Source organism: Asterias rubens, chromosome 13 (genome assembly GCF_902459465.1).
Source record: "Asterias rubens chromosome 13, eAstRub1.3, whole genome shotgun sequence".
Classification (NCBI taxonomy): domain Eukaryota; kingdom Metazoa; phylum Echinodermata; class Asteroidea; order Forcipulatida; family Asteriidae; genus Asterias; species Asterias rubens.
Window position 1 is genome coordinate 8,404,559 of NC_047074.1, and position 20,340 is coordinate 8,424,898.

Below are 20,340 nucleotides of genomic sequence, written 5' to 3' on the forward strand. Positions count from 1 at the left end.
CCTGAATGGGGCCGTCCCGCTATGGGGCCGTCCCGCTAAAGTGCGTACCGAATTCTACAAAGAGTACATGTCTGGTTTTACTGTGCAACTTTTTCCGTCAACAAATACTTTGTTTGTTTTTTATTCAAGGTCCAACATTATAAAGGATTCTGAAGGGGAATTACTGGGGAAAGTCATTTTCATGACCTTGCAGATTTTGTTACTTTTTATCTTAAGATGGTTGTGTCATTTTCTATTAATTGATCCACCCAATTTTGTTAATATTTTTTTTAACCAAAATCTGAAGACTAAGGAAAATTCTGAGACTTATTTATGTCACATATTTTTATTCAAAATGTATTTTTGAGAGCTTTTGTTCTGTCCGTTGAAGCAGAAGTTACAACAATCATTGAGTCACTGAAATACACATCAACAAGTAATTACATAGTTACAAGCAGTTTATAACCAAAGACGTTAAACCAATGCTTGTAACAAAGGAAAGATCATCTAAACAAACAAACAAACAAACAAACAAACAAACAAAAAAACAAACAAAAAAACAAACAACTAGATAGCACAGTTGGTAGAGAACTGGCACATTAAGTTTGTGGTCCCAGAATCAAGTCCCTCTCTAGTAAATTTCTCTGTCAACCCCAAATAAAAGTATCAAACTAAAACAATACAACAACATACCCTAAGTTTTCTAGAACTATAAAGCAAAAGACTGTTTACCTAAAAATTGTTGAAATTAGGCCTACCTGTTCAACTCAAAGCTCCTTCTTGTCTTGCAGTACCTATGTCCTCTTCCCACTCATTATTAACACACAGCTGGTAAAAAAAAATAGAGAGTTTCAAGCTTTTTAGAAGGAAGTAAATTGTGTTTAAATCAACAACTGGGTCTGATTCCTATTATTAGTCTGCCGGTAATTAGAATACACTTTCCAAGATAACTGAATACCTGTATGAATGTAATGCAGACGTCATCTGACATGTTTACTTCACAGAAAGTAAACAATACATCATACAATATACTGAATCATCACATACCCGCAATGGGGGGAGGCTGGACCTATGAGTATGCAGGCCTGTATGCTTCGTTTTTGAAAGGGCAAGAGCACCAAGGCATTTTCTCCTTGGTAAAGGGCACCCTATGAGGGAATTGTAAATTTGTACTGTAGCATTTCAAGGGCACCAAGGCAATGAGCAGGGGCCACGGAGGCAGTCACATTCAATTGCCTCCGTGAAGTTTCAGGCCTGAGTACTGTCCTTACTCTATGGTAGTACACATTATGTCTAGTTTATTCCATGATTGTACCATTGAGTAGGGCTCCTATGTATCCTGTACACAATCAATGGGAGTTGCCAGCCTACTTTAAAAGCCTAAAGGTTATGCAACCACACAGTGGAAGGTCCAGTCACCACACAGAAATACAATGGTTCTTGTTCAGTGAGGTGGATCATGGTATGTCCTTGTAAAGTGGAGTATTGGCAAGAACTAACTCAAACCACTCAAACCATGGAGCAATAAACTAGACTCAAACCCACTGTCACAGTGTAAAAGGCGCTGAATTTGTTTGGTAATTGTCAAAGACCAGTATTCTCACTTGGTGTATCCCAACGTATGCACAAAATAACAAGCATGTGAAAATTTTGACTCAATTGGTCATTGAAGTTGCAAGAAAATGATAAAAGAAAAAACACCCTCGATGTAAAAAAATAGTGTGCTTTCCAGATGGGAGTTAAGGGCTTCTGGCCAGAAGTCTTTTATTATTATTTGGTGAGAAATTACCTCTTTCTCAAAAACTATGTTACTTCAGAGGGAGTCGTTTCTCACAATGTTTTATCAACACAATGTTTTATCAACAACTCTCCGTTGCTTGTTACCAAGTAAGGTTTTATGCTAATATTTTGAGTAATTACCTAACGTGTACAGTGTCTTTAACAGACAGCTAGTGTAAAGTATTCTACTAAAAATGTACTTCCAAATGTAATTCATAGGATTAAAAGTGATTTATACCTCCCTGCTGACAAATGGTTAATGCTGGTGAGGATTTTGAAATCAAAGTGAATGCTTGTTGGCCATACCACATAGGTACAGGGTGCAGGAAAACCGGGGGCAATAAATAAGGTTCTAAAGATAAAGTAGGAGCTAGACCATTTTTCAGACTTAAAAAACAAGGAGGAGGACTTTGAATTGATATGTTAATAATTTAATAGAACTATGCAATTTAATTCTCTAACTTTCAATTTCAATGATTCAACTCACTTGATTTCCAGTCAGAACAACAGAAGAAAAAATGAAACATCATGATTAAAGGAATTATAATTAACAACTAAATTTAGATTACAAACAAAGCAAAACATGACAAATAGAAAACAAACAAAAACGCTAACCAAAACGCCCTGTGTAAACAGCTAGTGTGGTGTAAACGATAGTTAAGTCAAAGATCTACTAAAGTTTGAAAAACACTTTTTTGTGTACTTTTTAATTATGTTCTGTGATGAATTACAGAAGGTTACTCCTGTGATTCAAACTTATTTCTACCTCCATGCTGACAGATTATTACAGGGAAGATAGGCCTATTTGTTTGGACATCAGCTCTTAAAATTGATGGCAAAAAAAACTGTTGGTTAGAAACCTACAGCAGCTTTCGATATAAGCATTTTTGGGAACCTTTCACTTTGAAGAAATGTTGTTAGAAATGAAGTGTGACTGTCAGTAACTATTCTATGTACAGGGGCCAATTTCATAGAGCTGCATAAGCAAAAAATTTGCTTTTAAAGCACGAAAATAGCTCGCTTATTTTTCACATGTTACTGGCCAAAATTTCATGCCATATATGCATTGCCTGTGACTGGTATTTAGTTGTTGTTTACTTAGCATAACAATTGAGTGGAGTCTTGGTCGGTAATCTGATTTTACTAAGCAAGGATTTTGTGCTTAAGCAGCTCTATAAAATTGAGCCCTGGTATTATTCTTACTGCATAAATATTCGATCAGCAATATCTCAAAACCATTTATAACCATCTTTTGAAACGAATATTTCACATGTAGTTTTATTAATTGTATTTAACGTTGAAGAAATGTGCTTAGAAATTAAGTGCGACTGTCAGCAACTATTCTCAAATTGTGCCGATAAAGGTATTATTCTTCCTGCATAAACATTCGATCAGCGATATCTCAATAAACATAACCAACTTTTGAAACAAAGTTTTATTAATTGTATTAATTTATACAGGATTAAAACAAACGAGTGGTTCCAAAAACCAAATGTACAATACGTAGCCTTTAATGCTGGTGAGGTCTTTGAAATCAAAGTGTCATTTAAAGGCACTGGACACATTGGTAATTGTTGAAGACCAGTCTTCTCACTTGGTGTATCTTAACATATGTATAAAATAACAAACCTATTAAAATTTGAGCTCAATTGGTTGTCGAAGTTGCGAGATAACAAAGAAAGAAAAAACACCCTTGTCACACGAAGTTGTGTGCTTTCAGATGCTTGATTTCGAGACCTCAAATTCTAAATCCGAGGTCTCTAAATCAAATTCTTGGAAAATTACTTCTTTCTCAAAAACTCGATACATTTCTAAAAATGTTTTATACAATCAACTTCTCCCCAATGCTCATTACCAAGTAAGTTTTTATGCTAATAATTATTTTGAATGTCCACTGCCTTTAACTTTTAAATAATGTGAAGCTGCTATTTTTCACTTAAAGCAGTGACAATTAGCATCTGATGAAAAGTAAAATTGAGAATAACTTATAGGTTTTAAATAGATTGTAACCGGATTCCTAGAACTATTACTTTCATTTCAATTGTTTATTTCACTAAATCACTTGAGTCTCTTAAGAAGACACATGAATAGATGACAAATTATAATTAAAGGCATGAGAGTTTTAACAACATAAATTTAGATTACAAAGCAATTTTATGACAAATGAAGCCTTAATTTTAATTTAAAAAATTAATAAAGAAAACTCTTTTTATTAAAATTCGTATTTTACAGCTGTAACGTCTAGCTTGCAATATTTTATTTGGATAACTTTCCGTATGGCGCCACCACCTTTTCACTCATTTTTACAAAAAGGGATATCTCATTGAGTTGAGGTAAATTAGATACTATATTATTTCATATCGAATGAAAAAGTGGTGGCGCCATACGGAATCTTTTCCTTTTATTACAAAACTTAATGTTTATTTCTGATTTTAGTTCTATCATACTATTTTTATCTTTCGTATTTCGCCTGTATATTGTAATACTTTTCAGAGTTGTTTATATTATATTTCCATATATTTTTGTAAATGATAATTTTTAGTGTATTTGTACATAACATAATATTTTTAGACACGCAAAACCAAAACGAATTTCACTGTACTAATATTTGTTTTTTTACAAGTGACAATAAAACATTATTCTATTCTATTCTTAAACAAACTGCTTTATACAAAAATGCTGATTTCAAACATATTATGGAAAAGTTTCCGTATGGCGCCACCACTTTTTCGTTCGATATCTAATTTACCTCAATGAGATATCCCTTTTTGTAAAAATGAGTAGAAAAAAAGTGGTGGCGCCATACGGAAAGTTATCCCACATTATTGTTGAATACCCCCCCCCCCCCATCACCACTCCCCCAAACTGGATAATCATGATAATACAACTCGTACGCCATGATTCCGCAATGCATTCACACAGTAACACTAAATATTTGGTATCACACAAACCATAGAGTAAGGACGCACAAACAAACAAACGCAACACTTGTGACATCCACATGAAGGTCAAACACAGATATTCCGGGAAATAGATGACGTAGTATGGCATAACAAAACGTCATTAACGTAATCGATGATAAAAACAAGACATATCACTTACCAATTATTGTTGACCCTGTTTGCAAAAAAGGTCCCAGATGATTCAGAGTTGTTGTTGTTGGTTGTTGATGTCTCTCTTGCTTCCCTGGTTGAGTAATGTTTTGTGATTTCCGAAAGCAAACTCCAACGGTCAAACTCCATCCATTAGCAGGTGGTCAATATCGGGTACCCAGACACCTTGGTTGTGTTCGGCGATTAGGTGCGGTTTCTTGTCACCCGTTTGACATCCTCATAACATTCTCATGAGGGCGCTATGACAACTTTGCGGGAGCGAATTTATTTTTTGTTTGGTTGACTGATCGTCGGCGACCTGATCCGACGTCGGCGCTCTATGATCTTTGCTTTGAACCAATCATTATGCGGCATGCACTAGTGGTCATAACATTATTTCAAGCGTCTCAATGATTTTGTTTTCTAATAAAGGCTACTAGACGAGGCAGATACAAGACAGGGTCTAGTCTAGGCCTGTAATAGTGAGTGATACTGAGTCGATCCAAGTTTCCTATTATTATTTACAAACTGTGAGGCCTTCTATGACCACACCTCGACTAATTTTTTTAGCTTCCTGAAAAAAGAACAATGACATTATTACTGAAGGGTCACTTAAATTTAACACTGAATATCCTCCATGGATAATTTTTTTTTATGGCCGGGATTTCTTGACGTAAAAGTCGAGACTATTAGTAAACACAACTTCTGAGAGACCAGTTTCAGTTTTTATATTGACCAATAATTGTGATGAGGATTAAGGGTTCCTCAATATAAGGCCAACAGAAAATACGAGACAAGACAAAGAGCGAGTGTTACCACAACACATTAACTTGTCCTTATGGGACTATACAGCCAATACAGAGGATAACAAATCCTCAATATGCCAACAGAAACAACACACAGAATAATAAGAATCTTTCCACACAAAATCTCTAAGATGTTTAAACTCATCCATACTTCCATTCACTCAAACAATTTCACTTTATCCATCTACTAGGTCTATCATTCATGTGAAAACAAATCTTTAAAAAATACACTAAATTTTATATTTGGCCTAATTGTTTTAAAAACATGATACTGAAGGTATTATTTACCAAATTGAAAACCTATCTATTTTGTTAAGTTGTTGAACATTATTATTTTACGTCTGTTGTGTGTTTGTTTTGGTTCTGTCATGTTGGATGTTCTATACTTGTTGCTGTGTGTTTTCGATGTTTGCACCATTTCATTCTCGATTGACCATTTCAAACAAAAGTCTCTGTTTTTTTCATGTTCTTTCAGTTCAGTTTAGTTTATTTCCACTAAATCAGGGGAACAAGAAAGAGGCGGATTATTTCTTAGTGTCCTCTTTTCAGTTTTAAAATCCTCCAGCCAATTGAATGATTGAATGTTTCCACCTGTTGGTGAAGAGATGCATTCACACATTCTTGGGTCATGACGTCTATTCCGTGTCAACACAGATTTTGAATAAGGCAGGTGTTTCGCACAATAGTTAAAGTGATACAATTTCCATTAGTGAGCCTATTACTACTGCACTCAAGTTCTGTTTGTTTAATTGGATTAACTTAAGCTATTTACATGTCTAGACACTAATAATGTCTAGACACTAATAATGCTATTATTATAGCACTGACACAGATTGAATTGGTGAAATGTTGTAGAAGGTAAGACAGACCAAAGGGTCGTGATTTTGTATTTGTATTTGCACACATTTATTTCATTGCTACCCTACATGTACAGTTAATGTACACTTACACATTTTACAAAGTTTTATAAATATATTCAAATTATGAGTAGTTTACAGTATTACTTAGTATCTTAGGATATGAAAGTTTACAATGATTTAGATTAGTTATATTATAATTATTAGGAAGCTTTTAAAGTTTTTGTTGTGCCGGCCGCGTGCCGGCCAAGCTAGACCACAAACACGGGTACATAATATGAAGTAGGCCTAGTTTTATATAAAAAAAAGTGTTCCTTTGGCAATTACTAACACAAGGCATACCTCCAATTCCTCTGGTTTTCTCAGGCATTTTTGTGATTCGCTCGCAGTTTCAAACGCTTTGAAAACTCACCGAAATATTGTCTGCTGTGTTCACATGAGCCTGCACGCCCATAACATTTCACGGTAACGGGTTCCCTTGAGAAATGACTGTCTTCGGTGGAAATTTTTACGGAAATATTGTCCTCCACTGAGATGAAAAAGACACCAGCTCCATCAGCAAACGTTTTCCAGTCAATGTATAATAATAAAAACGAAAAAATAACCTGAGAGAAGAAAATTATGTGAACAATTCTCACAGAATTTGAGCTGAGTCAGTGCTGCATCAAAATCTCGCTGCTATTGAAAAAGCGCAACATGTTGAAGAGTAACTTTTGCTTTTGTATTCAAAGGGCGGTTCACTGGATGTATATCCTCGCGCGGTCACTGAAAATGTCTTCAAATATCACCTTTTGTCCAAGAAAGGTTATATATTACTTGTAAAGTATTCTCAATGTAACTTAAATAGGATAAATTTTATGTTTGTTTTATTTTTTATTTGAAAAAAAGAGAAAGAAAAAAACTATTTCTCTTGGTGCGAAGGGATACTGACCCCTTTACAACCAGTGAGGAAAGTCGTCTGCTAGAAATTTGAGGTGAACCGTTTTAGGGCTTGCCATTGGTCAACAGTAGTGACAAACCTTCTACTGATTGGCTAATTCAGAATGCGTTATGCAAATATCCTGGCGGTAGTCACATGCTGAACTAATAACTTCGTAAAAACAATATACTGATCACACTCCGTCGTGCGGTACGTGACCTATATAGTGTGGGTACTAAATAAAATGTAACACGGAGTATTGTATGATGTACGTGAGTTGAAAAGACATGAGTTGAAAAGACATGATTTTGCCTACTGTCGCAATTTTTTGTTCAGTAGTTTCGAAATCACTGAAGAATACCCCGGAGTTTGTAACACTAGACCTTACCGGTGGCTAAAACAATGCCATTAATAGGTAAGCACAGTTCCACCAACTAGGAATGCCACGAGAATGTTCAAACGATGTCATTGATGTGTTTGTGCACGGAAAGTGTGGTTTTTACATGGGCCCCCATTGTAATAATTTTGCTGCCATTACTTTCAATAAAAATCTCATGAAGAAGCTGCAAATCCCTTTATATCCACCCTCAAATTATTTGATTAGAAGGGGTAGCTGTCAGCTTTGAGTCGGACAACTTCGCGATCCTATTATGGCAGCCCGACATCCTGTCTGCCGTGCACAGCGCAAAATCCACGCCCGGCGCGTGTGATCGTGAGCTCTCGTCGCTCAACAGAATTTACGCCGTACTCTCTTTTGTAGTGGTATATTGGATATATCAATCAGCAAGTGTGATTTCAATCAATGTCACAACATTCAACTTTATAAAAAAGGGTTAAGTCTTTTTTATTTAAAATTTATCGAAATACAGCAGATTGCGGTCCACGTACGAGTCTTCCCACAGTGGCTTAATTAATGTGTGGCATTGTTTTCTATACCCACTTTAGGTCACGTGATCACATAATTGGAAGCGCAATCGGTCTATTCTAACGTTGCTCTTTGCTAAGCCTAATTTCATAGAGCTGCTAAGGCACAAAACTTTGCTTAGCATGAAATTTCTTCCTTAAAAACAACAGGATTACCAACCAAATTTCCAAGTGTTGCATATTGCTTGTTACTGGTAGTCAGCTGTTGTTTGCTTACATTGAAAATCAATTAGTGGAGATTTGGTAGGTAATCCTTTTTTTTATCAAGGCAAAAATTTCATGCTAAGGAAATTTTTGTGCAAAGCAGCTCTATAAAATTTGGCCCCCAGTGGTTAACTGGTTGCCTGCTTATTTTACACAAGTGTCGTTTTGGTAACCAGTGAATGAAACTTTCAGGCTACATACATGGAACAAACGATGGGTTCCAGTTACCAAACATGATACTGAATCCCTTTAAAAGAAAAGGTATGCCCTACCATAGAGCAAGGAAGAGCCCTACACACAATTCTTCAGGCAAGGCCGATCGAGGAACTTTTTGCAAGCACCAATCACCACTGTCATGTTCCCGCTGCTGCAGTGAAGTGCCACGCGTAACAAACGTGCAAACGTGGGCCACGCCCACCGAAGTCGAAGTGTTCGCCATTGCCTAAGTTATTTTCAAGATAAGAACGTGTATTATTAATTATACACAGTATTTAGGTATGGTCAGCTTCAATATAGGGGAGCAAATAATATCAGTGATGAAGTAATAAACCAAATTAAAAACTAATGACTAATCACAGCATAAAATAATAATCTGAAATTATATTATGAGTAAATGATTAATTGAGTTTATACACATTTTATTTTTGATGTTACGATTTTGTGAAATTCGTGATTTTATTACATTACTTTTCCGAAGTTGTGATCTTTTATATAACGGGATGACGGAACAAAAGAATTTCCTCGTACAAATTATGCACTAGGACTAATTACGCACCACGACGTCACTGCATACCATTAAGTACATTCTGTGGCATGGCATTGCGCAATGTGCTCTCTACCCACATGTACACCCGGCGCCTTTTCACCTCGTTAAGTGGGCAAACATCACTCCGCAGATAAAACTTATTTCAGTTTTTTATGGGCAAATTTAATATTTTCTCACCTCTTACAAAACAGTTTATCAATTATATTTTTTATTTTAGTCCTTGATGATGTTTATTTGTCAAGAATGATGTATTTTAAGATATATGTTGTTGCCCGAGTCTGAAAAGTGTTACTTCCGGATAGCGGATGGATACGCTGAAACGTCTGGCACATTTCTTCATTCGCTCTGCTCGTTCCTTTTCCCGCTGCACGTACAAGAAGAATGTCAAACGATCATCAACAGCACGAAGATTCTGTGTCAGAGTGAGCTTTTTCTTCATTTATTTCACACATATCATTGAAAGAAAGAGTGAAGTTGATTTTGAGTTTGTTTCTGTGAGCAAAACTGTATTAATTTCTGAGTTTTCTGTGTTTTCATGACAAAAAGATGGCATTAAATATGGCGACATGGCATGGCAGATTATCCAGTCACATCCGAAGCACGTGTTCTTGCACAAAATTCTTTATCTTACCACCATGGTCCCGATTCTTTATCATGATGAAATTGCATTCCTTGTTCGTATAAAAACCATGTCTCTTGACCTAGCTGTAAAGGAAACTATGGCTGTTGTCTTTGTCTCTCATGTATCAACATACAGCGTCGAATATGTAAAATTTTGATGGTAAAAAAAAGAGAAAAGAAAATTGAAATGTTGTGTAAAGAAAATCTATCTGAATGGGATTGGTCATTGATCATGGACGGCAAGAATTTGTTAATGAGTTTAAACCTTTCCATCCAGTGGAGTCCACCTTTGAATGTTACAAAATGTGTGTTTAATTTTATTTTTCAATTCTGTACTCAAGCAAAACTAGCATTTTCCAGATCTGTGCAACTGTAACTTTTTATTTTTTATTGTTGCTTTCATTTCAATTCCCCCTCGCCCCAATTTCATTTTTTTTTCTTTCCTTTTCCTGTTTTTGGTCAGCCACACTAAGTTCGCTTTCAATCGGATAACGACTTCACAAATTGTTTTTCCGAAAATGTAAAATTTTTGGTAGGTCATGACTTTTGGTATAAATCAGACATGTCAGAAGGCCAAATTTATCATAGACAAGTCAAAATATCCTACAATTTTTTTGGTTACATCTGTGGAGGATTATGAGACAATCTACCCCTAGAACTATTCGGTTTCATCCGCTATCGTCTTCTGTAAGTGTAACCTCATAGGTTTATATCTCTCACGCGTAAAACGATGATGGTTCAATGAAATTTAGAATCACAAATCTTTTTTTTTCTTCTTTTTTTTTTAATCTCGCCAAAATTAGGCTCTATGTGTCCTTTGATATCTCATTGTCTGGGGGGAACGAAAAAAAATCCACTCCGCAATCTCAAAAATTATAAATTCTTACCGTAATTCAGTCCCCAACTACTCGGTTTTACCACTACACTACAAATGCTGATTGTCCCTGGTCATTGGTTGAGCGTTTTTCCGTGTTTGGTTGACCGCAATGACGATGCTGTTTAGACCAACCGGCTTTGGTTGGGGTCGCAGAAACGCACTCCTGGTTTGTCACTGATGCATTATGGGTAGTGGATGTATATCGACCTCTCTTAAAAAAAAGCGCCAATAATGTATCAGTGCAAACTTGACACTTGACCAAATATGGGTGTGAAAATCGTAGCAAAATCACATTGTTAACCCCGCAATATTCCATACTCGTGCTTTGATGCAATCCCTTTTGTTTTCATGTAGACCTCAGCAAACTTCCGCTGGTTCTGGAAATGCAGGAGACTTTGCCAAACAACCCAAGGAGACCAACCGTAACAATGAAGTGCACGAACATATTGAGGTAAGTAACCTGGCTGACCCCCCCCCCCACAGGTCTTTGTCCCACACTTTCCCCTTCAGAACACATATTTCTTAACTAGCCCCACCCGCCCCAGTCACAACCTTAGAGCGGGATCAGTCCTGGAACTTCTGGCCTTGAATTACATGTAGGCCATTACCTCTGTTGCCCATAGTATTTTGTCTAGTGCCCCTTTAAAAGTTTCCCATCGACTTAAAACAATTTCAAATGGAAGTGCCCATTGAAAATTGAAAATGGCCGCCCCTCTCGAAAGATAAAATTCAAGGCTTGCTCGCTAAAGCTGAAACTGTAGGATCTTTCTTGATAATTTGTCTATCTACGGTAGACTTAATGCATTGATGTCATCCAGCTGCCATTATAGAGGTAAGACGATGACAAAAAAATCAAAATTCACATATTTGTAGGCGGGTCGCATAGGTTTGTACAATCGCCAGTCTTTTTTTGCCCTACTGCTATGACATCATTTGCATAAGGTCTATTGTTGGCAAAAAAACGATGACCCTTCCATAAATACTAAAATTCTTTTTTACCACAGGGGAGTGAGTCCCTGGAGGTGATTGAGTCCTTTGATGATATGGGCTTACCTGATGAATTACTCAGAGGTATCTATGCTTATGGTTTTGAGAAACCGTCCGCTATTCAGCAGCTTGCTATTAAGCCATGCTGTCAAAGTAAGTACCTCTCTCACCATTCTAAAGAAAACTTGGGTTAGCACCTTAGCCCAGTACACCTGAGCTTAAGCACAACAAAATTATGCCTAACAGAAAAAGGTTACCAGCTAAACGCCATTTTACATGTAGCAACTGTGACTAGTATCCTGCTTATTATTGCTTAGCTTTCCTTTCTATGTATCCATTTATGTGTGCACAATCTAGACTAGCTTGCTGTGTTTCTTATTCAATATGGTGCAGACCACATCAGATAATAAATGCAAAAGACTGGTCATTGATTTGAGTTTTTCATACAAAAAAAAATCTAAGAACTAACTTGAGTAGAAAAGCTCTTTCACCAAGCAGTGTTTGTATTCTGGCTCTTACTTACCAACCTTACAAAGTTATGGAAACGACAAGCATAAATATATTGATTTGTTTATTTTTTTCTTTTAGGCAAAGATGTGATTGCTCAGGCCCAATCTGGGACCGGCAAGACGGCAACCTTTGCCATCTCGATCCTTCACCAGATCGATATATCGAGAGAAAACTGCCAAGCTCTGGTCTTGGCTCCTACCAGAGAGTTGGCCACACAGGTACAACCCTCTTAAGATTTTAGATTCCTCCACGCAAACATACCCCCTTATCATAAGACATGTCTTGATTCAGCCCTCAAAATATTAAACAGCACACACAGTAATAACTAATTGCCAGGGTGCCATGTGCTTTTGCTGTGATGCCCTTTGCAAAGTTCCAATACAAATTACTTTTTTCCCTCAAATAAGTGGCCTTTGCCAGAGGAAAAATGCTGTGCTCCTTCAAGGGCAAAGTTCAAGACCTGTTGATTTATTTTGTTGCTGCAAGTTGTACAAGCATTTCATGTGTGTATTTGATAAGCAGGCAACCAGCATGCGACTTAAACACTTTGAATAGTTGAGATGATGTTCGGGTTTAGGAGGAGAAACCTTATTAATACCAACGATGGTATCCAGGTGACTTAACACTTCACTTGGCTCTGCCAGTGTGGCGTACGGGAGCTGAACCGCTATGGTTGTGAGGTACATTCCCCTTCCACGACGTTGAAGATCAATTCCTGTCCCCGATGTTTTTCAGCATTTGTGTGGACGGGATTCTTGCATATTCCTGCGTCTTCTTGGAGTCACTCTGTGGCAGTTACTAAGAGGGTAAACCATGCAAGGAACAGTTATCTTAGATTAGGTTACGGCCTATTTGTTTTAAGCATACACACTGCATTAGAGTATATGTAGTTGAATCAGTCTGGTAATTTGAGTTTGTTATGTATGTTTAGATCCAGAAGGTCTTCATTGCTCTTGGAGACTACCTGAAGGCCTCCTGCATGGCCTGCATCGGTGGAACCAATGTGGCCACCGATATCTCCAAGCTGAAGAATGGTGTGCAGGTTGTTGTAGGCACCCCTGGCCGTGTGTTTGACATGATTGGCCGCAATGCCTTGGGTGAGTGGTTCTTCACTGCCTTTGTTTATTCTTGTTCTTTCAGTAATAAGAAAACAAAAACAGGGCTTGCTCATGTCTGTTTATTTGAGAGTCAAGTTCATAACCAACGATGGTATCCAGGTGACTTAACACTTCACTTGGCTCTGCCAGTGTGGCGTACGGGAGCTGAACCGCTATGGTTGTGAGGTACATTCCCCTTCCACGACGTTGAAGATCAATTCCTGTCCCCGATGTTTTTTCAACAGTTGTGTGGACGGGATTCTTGCATATTCCTGCGTCCTCTTGGAGTCACTCTGTGGCAGTTACTGAGAGGGTAAACCATGCAAGGAACATTTCTTATTATTTTGTTAGACTTTTTTATATCTAACTTGGGCCCAGTGCTGCAACAAATCAGCATTTATGTCCGAGTGATTTTTCTTGGTTGACCCTCAAGACTTTATTAATAAGTTGATCGTAACATGCGAATTGATTTATTCGTACTGACAGATACAACCTACATCAGGATGTTTGTCCTCGATGAGGCTGACGAGATGTTGTCAAGAGGCTTCAAAGATCAAATCTACGAGGTCTTCACCCAGCTGAAGCACGACAACCTGCAGGTGAATAGAAATCGCTTGTCATGCTGCCATCTTGGTCATGCTCTCTGACTTAAAACTGTCAATTAAACATTGATTTCCGAAAAACGGGGACAGACTATATTGTTGTTAACCTCAATTTGGTTCATGTGGATTTGAATGGGTTTGAATTCTCAAGAGCTGAAGCCATAAATAGTTGTTTCAGTAGTGCTGTCATCAGTCTAATACAAACCAGTTATTTGTTATCAATGAATTAAGACTCAACTGGGGTTCAAGTTAATGTATTACACTTGACACTTTTTATTACAGTCTCTTTAATTTGTCCACAGGTTATTTTGTTGTCGGCTACAATGCCAGATGATGTACTGGAAGTGACCACCAAGTTTATGGTCAACCCGATCCGCATCCTCGTCAAGAAAGAGGAGCTTACCCTGGAGGGTATCAAGCAGTTCTACGTCAACGTAGAAAAGGAGGTGAGTAATAACTACCTGCTGATATGTCAAAGTCACTGGTGACCTTTCTTACACCACCATTTAAATCGAGTCCCCGGCCTTAACCATGCTGCAACCATCTTGGACATGTTCCCTCAATCGAATAACCGTAATGATGGATAGTTTTTATTGCACTGAAAAAGGAACCAGATAATGTTTTTGTCCTCGAGCTTCAGTTTGGTTGTAGACGGGCCTCAAAATAACTTCTGCTCCAACAGCAATTGCTTGGTGCCCTTTGCAAAATTCCAATAAAATTGATGTTCTTCTTCAAGAGCAATGTACGAGGCCTGATGGTTTAGATGAGTTCTGATGAACACAACATCAACTCTCATTTGTTCATTGTCAACAACTAAACTATGTGTTAATGCTGTGTCTCTCCTCAGGACTGGAAGTTTGAAACTCTATGTGACTTGTACGAGACACTGACCATCACACAAGCAGTAATATTCTGCAATACTAGAAGGAAAGTCGACGCCCTTCAAGAGAAGATGAAGCAAAAGGACTTCACCGTCTCCAGCTTGGTGAGTCTTGATATTTGTTTGTTCTTGTTCTTTTATCTAAAACACTGATGGCCCAAATTCCCCTGAAATATGCTAATCACATTCACGCGTGCGTACAGACCCTGTTGGTTGGCAAACGCCATAGTGCACCCATTAGCCGTATACAAAACAGTGCGATGTTCCCTCATTTTGCCAACCAAAACGTTAGTGTGCACGCGCTATGTGCAACTTACATATTTCATGTTGGGAAGGGTCTATTTCATAGAGTTGCTTCAGCATTAGGGTAGCCAAGCAACACAAAATGAAGCTTACCAATTTCAATTCAGTATTTTCTGTGTAAGCAGCTCTGTGGAAATGGGCTTACTATGTTCAGAAGATGGGGTTGGTAATGATTTGGCTGAGTGGATGTCCAACATGCAACTTAAACCTTTGAATGATTGAGTATGGGATTAGGGGAGAAAATTCCTTGAATAAAACCAACGATGGTATCCAGGTGACTTAACACTTCACTTGGCTCTGCCAGTGTGGCGTACGGGAGCTGAACCGCTATGGTTGTGAGGTACATTCCCCTTCCACGACGTTGAAGATCAATTCCTGTCCCCGATGTTTTCAACATTTGTGTGGACGGGATTCTTGCATATTCCTGCGTCTTCTTGGAGTCACTCTGTGGCAGTTACTGAGAGGGTAAACCATGCAAGGAACAGTTATCTTAGATTATGTTAATTTCTATGGTTTTTTTTAAGCAAATCCCTTTTCATACTAAAATCCTGAGGGTAACTACAGTGAATAATGGCCAGCCTGTGGATCACTTTATCCCTGATCTACCCAACAAATGGGCATACCTTGGGGGGGGAATAGCCATCCCTGCTCTGGGGTCGGGGTAAGCAATTAAACCTTGGGGTAACGTTGAAGCGTGCAGCCGGGACTGTGTTGAATAGGGACCAAGGCAAGGACTGTGTGAAAATGTGGTAGGGTTAAGAACCACTGGGATAAGAGATGCATTGTGAAAAGGGCTATAAACACTTCATACTCTACTCAAAAGTAGTGGAATCTTGAGTCATTAGGTAATCAATGGCAATCTTGCTCATGGAGAAGCAAGACTTTTCTGTCCTTAGAGTTTATTTTGTAATTTTTTGTTTTCTTGTAGCACGGAGACATGGAACAGAAGGATCGTGATGTGATCATGAAGGAGTTCCGTTCAGGCTCTAGCCGTGTCCTGATCACTACTGACCTGCTGGCTAGAGGTATTGACATCCAGCAGGTGTCTCTGGTCATCAATTATGACCTTCCCTCTAACAGGGAGAACTACATTCACAGGTTAGTGCTGTTTGAAGCTTTGCATGGTGTGGATAAGTAAGAAACTATAGATAAATAGTAAACTTCCGAGTACAATCATGTTTAAATCTCTTTTGGGGAGTGTTGGCTCTGAAAAGCTTGTGTCTGGTCTTGAGATTTCAAACAGTAGTCTCTGCTTGCCGATCTCATGACGACGAGCAGTGTAAACTGTTCGAAATTTCGAGACCACACTGGCTCTTTTCAGAGCACTCCCCGAAAGAGATTTACACATGGCTGTAACTGCAAGTATACTATTTATTTATAGTTTCTTCCATAGTCGTGTTCCCCCCCCCCCCCACGCTGCATATCAGACAGAAGGGACTTGTGGCGGGGTTGGGATGTTGCCAAAAACCAAAGTTGTTCAAGCATTGTTAACATTTAAAAACATGCCCATCAAACAAACACTTGAACACTTAAATTTCTGGAGTTTTTTTTTTGTACACAGTTGTTCAAATGATATTTTCTTGACCGTGGGTTAAACCTGTGTTTCTGCGGAGGATGAGGACTGGTGTAAAGTTTTATTATTAGCTTTGATATTATTTTTGTTGTAAACAACTTCCAATAAAGCACCGCAGTGATGTATCAGTGTCATCTGTGGTCGTCAGCGGAAGGAGATCAATCCCAAGCTATGCATCATGGGTGGGATGGGGGGATTTAATCATGTTCCCCTCAATCTCAATATGCGTACCTACATACATGGGAACTATGTCGTAAAAGCCTGTAAGAGAAAAAATTTGCTAAGTACAGACAAATCTTGCTTAGCAGAAACTGGTTACAAGCCAACATTCAATAACATTTTAATTGTGGCCGCTGGTGCCGAGATGGTTTTTTTTACTTGCCAATGAAACTTGCCAGGCAGCATTTTCTTGCTGAACAGCTTTATGAAATTGGGACATGTATTGTTCTGAAGGAGGCTGGTCAAAACATTTAGAAGACCACCGCGGTTATTTGTTTACTAATTCCCCCAAAAATAATTCCTGTAAAAAATCTTTCCAATAAATTACACCTGAAACCCTGTATAATTTGTTGTTTGTATTTTACAGGATTGGTCGTGGTGGCCGATTCGGCCGTAAGGGTGTGGCCATCAATTTTGTGACAGCAGATGACCTGCGAGCTTTGCGTGAGTTGCAACAGTTTTATCATACGGTGATCGACGAGATGCCGATGAATGTGGCCGATCTGATTTAAATATTTTGTGTGGGACAGTTTGCCGCTACATCGTCTCTACTCGCAGTGCCTGAGGTAGATCCTCTCACGACTGATGATTTTATGTGTACTCCGCTTCCAAACTACGCCATGTGAGCATAGTGACCAAAGCGAATCAAGTGACATTGAAATACCAGGTTGAGTTCCTACCTGGCGTTTTTTTGATCGGTTTTGGATTGAGTCTCTCGAACTGCGATACAATCGATAAGGCAAATCTCCACGGGGGAAGGCCTCCCCCCACCCCTTCCTAGAAGGGGGGGTACCTACCTTAAGTTTATTTGTAAACAATTTACAATAATATAAATATTTTAAGTATTTAAAGCACGCATTATCGTGAGCTTTGTTAGTTTATCATACATACATAAATCTGGAACATAATTTCAGTTGATCACTATCAAAGAAAAACAATCAATCCTTTTTTTGTTGAAATCTATATTAAAGATTTCGCGTCTTACTCTTCAACCTTTGCTCAAGTTGTATTGTAATATTGTAACCGATTTGAATTAATGCAACATGGAATTGTTTAACTGCCAAAGAATTTTACTGATAAATGCTCGCCAAGCTGTAGTCAATTTGAGATTTATGTGCAGTATGTACAAGAGCTTAGAAAGGAGACTTTCTTCAACAAATCTTGAACCTTTCACAAGAAATTTCTTCTTGACAAAAAATTTATTTTCCTCGAAGGTTTCAACTCCAGACATTGCTGCGCATCATATTAAAATAGAACAACATTGGACTGAATTTGTTAAATTGCTGGAGATAGTGCAAAACAAGTCCGGAGAAAAAACTTTGTTGATGTTAAAATTCTTGAATGATATATTTTTGAGGGTCATTCAGTTTTTGGCCACAAGACATGTACGTATAAAATATTTGTGGATTTTCACAAAACTGTTCAATTACACATTAGTTAATTGTTACATTAGTTTATCTCTGTCTTTAACAGTAATTAATGTACACGTTATTAAAAACTCATCAAAACATCTGTTGGCAATTTTTTTTAAACTGCCTGAAATGTTAAAATGTTTTGTTTGGCGCCCTTCCGATGGGAAACATTTCATGTACGTTGTCCTTAGGTTAATGCTCATCATTTTGTTGTACTATGTGGTTTTGTCTAGATTTATTAAAATCTATATATGTATAAAACATACACCTTGTTCTCTGTTAATTTTTTGTCAAGTATCATGATCTGCCCTCCCCTTTGTTTTAAATAGTTGACCATTGGCTAAGCTACCTCAATAAGAATTTATCACATCTTTTGATAAGGTTGCTTAAACTCTACGGGCCAGGTCACATGAGGCTATTCACAGGCAACTAGTTCCAGGCAATATTCATGAAGAAGGGCATTCAAATTTTTATGTTCACAAACATTAATTTTTCTCTGGGAATCATAAGAACGTTGGACAAACGGTGTTTCCAAAGTGGTCCTGCAGCATGCACTGCAGTTGGTTGCCTCACAATTGACTGTCGAAGTTGTGTATGACAATAACCTATAGTAACCTCGGAATATTTTGGTTAGAAAATGTGCAATTTCAGGACAAGCTTCAAATCGCGCCAGGGTTTTGAAAAAAGGCTCGATTATTCTTGTTGAAGCGGATCTGGCTACCCAGAGAGTGGGCATGTGCTTTCTCTGGATCTTCCCAAAATCTCCTTGTGCCTTCAAATTTCTTTTGAAAGATTTATAAAGAAGTAAAGCACTCCACTGATCTGAATTTATATTTTCTGCTGATGCATAGAGTTGTGAAGAACAATTGTAACATGAGGGGGGAGTAGTCTACACTTGTCTATGTCATGTTATACAAATATTGACTGCTTCGAGTGCTATGGTTAAAACTGACTCCCGAGGTGATCCCCCGATAGGAGTCGCCGAGGGAAAAATAGAGCGCTCCGGGGATCACCGAGGAAGTCGTAGTTTTAACCATGTTGCACGAGTGAAAGCAGTTAATATTTGTTTTATAACACCCCAATCATTTGTAAATACTGTAATATTAAGTTACAGACCTGAATGCTACAATCCACGGACGACGCGAATACAGATTGCGAAAACTTTTACTGTGCTGCATGTAGTGTCATGTAATCCGAAATGGTTACAGACTATTAATTTATCGTCCTCGTACACGCAACGGTACTGCACGCCGTGTGATAGTCTTCGGACTAGTGCACGGCAATCCGATGCACTATCACACGGCAAACCAATGCACTATCACACGGCCGTCGTCTAGTAAAACTAAGACATATTATGTGACGCGCTCTAAACCAATGAAAAGGCAGAATATGATAAACTGCTGCAGAAATTTGGTCTTCAGTTAATTTTATTTAAGCTGCTTTTACATTCATTTAACAAATTAATTACATGGATAAAGAAACAATGGTTCAACAGTTGATGTAGGATATTTGTCTTTATTTTCACAAAATAAAAACTACCAAAGGTTTTTATTTGAAAAATCAGTTACATGTACATAATGATATGGAGGAAGACAACAGTAAAATTTAAATCTATACAGAAAAGATATTGCGCATCTCAGACAGGGAGCACAAGAAAAATTACTTTGTTAATGGCACTGGGACAGTATTGGTAATCACTGTTGGCATAAAAACTGACTTGGTAACGATCAATAGAGATAAAATATTGTGAGCAACGGCTCCCTCTGAAGTAATAGTTTTTGAGAAAGGCAATTTTCCACTAAAATAATATTTGAATTTGATTTTGAGACCTAAGAATTTGATTTTCAGGTCTCGAAATCAAGCATCTGAAAGCACACAACCTCGTGTGACAAAGGTGTTTTTGGGGTGTTTTTTTTTCTTGCAACTTCAAAGA

General features: G+C 37.9%; 2 protein-coding genes and 3 non-coding genes across 5 annotated transcripts in view; 4 read left to right on the forward strand and 1 right to left on the reverse strand.

The window, feature by feature from the left end:
- LOC117298310 (unconventional myosin-XVI-like) overlaps window positions 1–4,944 on the reverse strand; it is a 58,726-nt gene extending 53,782 nt beyond the window's left edge. Inside the window, exons 1-2 of the mRNA XM_033781486.1 lie at window positions 4,861–4,944; window positions 738–807 (exon numbers count right to left, since the gene is read on the reverse strand). The gene's annotated coding sequence lies outside the window, so the exon portion shown is untranslated. The remainder of the gene's footprint in view (window positions 1–737; window positions 808–4,860) is intronic.
- Window positions 4,945–9,640: 4,696 nt separating this feature from the next.
- LOC117298437 (ATP-dependent RNA helicase eIF4A-like) lies at window positions 9,641–18,663 on the forward strand. The gene is made up of 10 exons (XM_033781698.1): window positions 9,641–9,748; window positions 11,179–11,275; window positions 11,829–11,964; window positions 12,400–12,539; window positions 13,253–13,418; window positions 13,905–14,017; window positions 14,323–14,466; window positions 14,868–15,005; window positions 16,132–16,301; window positions 17,363–18,663. Exons 1-10 carry the CDS (start codon window positions 9,708–9,710, stop codon window positions 17,505–17,507), a joined length of 1,290 nt encoding a protein of 429 aa, XP_033637589.1. The 5' UTR covers window positions 9,641–9,707; the 3' UTR covers window positions 17,508–18,663.
- Window positions 12,919–13,149, forward strand: LOC117299025. Its single transcript, XR_004520026.1, has one exon. It is a non-coding gene; the product is annotated as a small nucleolar RNA SNORA73 family (small nucleolar RNA).
- LOC117299027 lies at window positions 13,522–13,753 on the forward strand. The gene has a single exon (XR_004520028.1). It is a non-coding gene; the product is annotated as a small nucleolar RNA SNORA73 family (small nucleolar RNA).
- LOC117299026 lies at window positions 15,461–15,690 on the forward strand. Its single transcript, XR_004520027.1, has one exon. It is a non-coding gene; the product is annotated as a small nucleolar RNA SNORA73 family (small nucleolar RNA).
- Window positions 18,664–20,340: the final 1,677 nt, after the last annotated feature.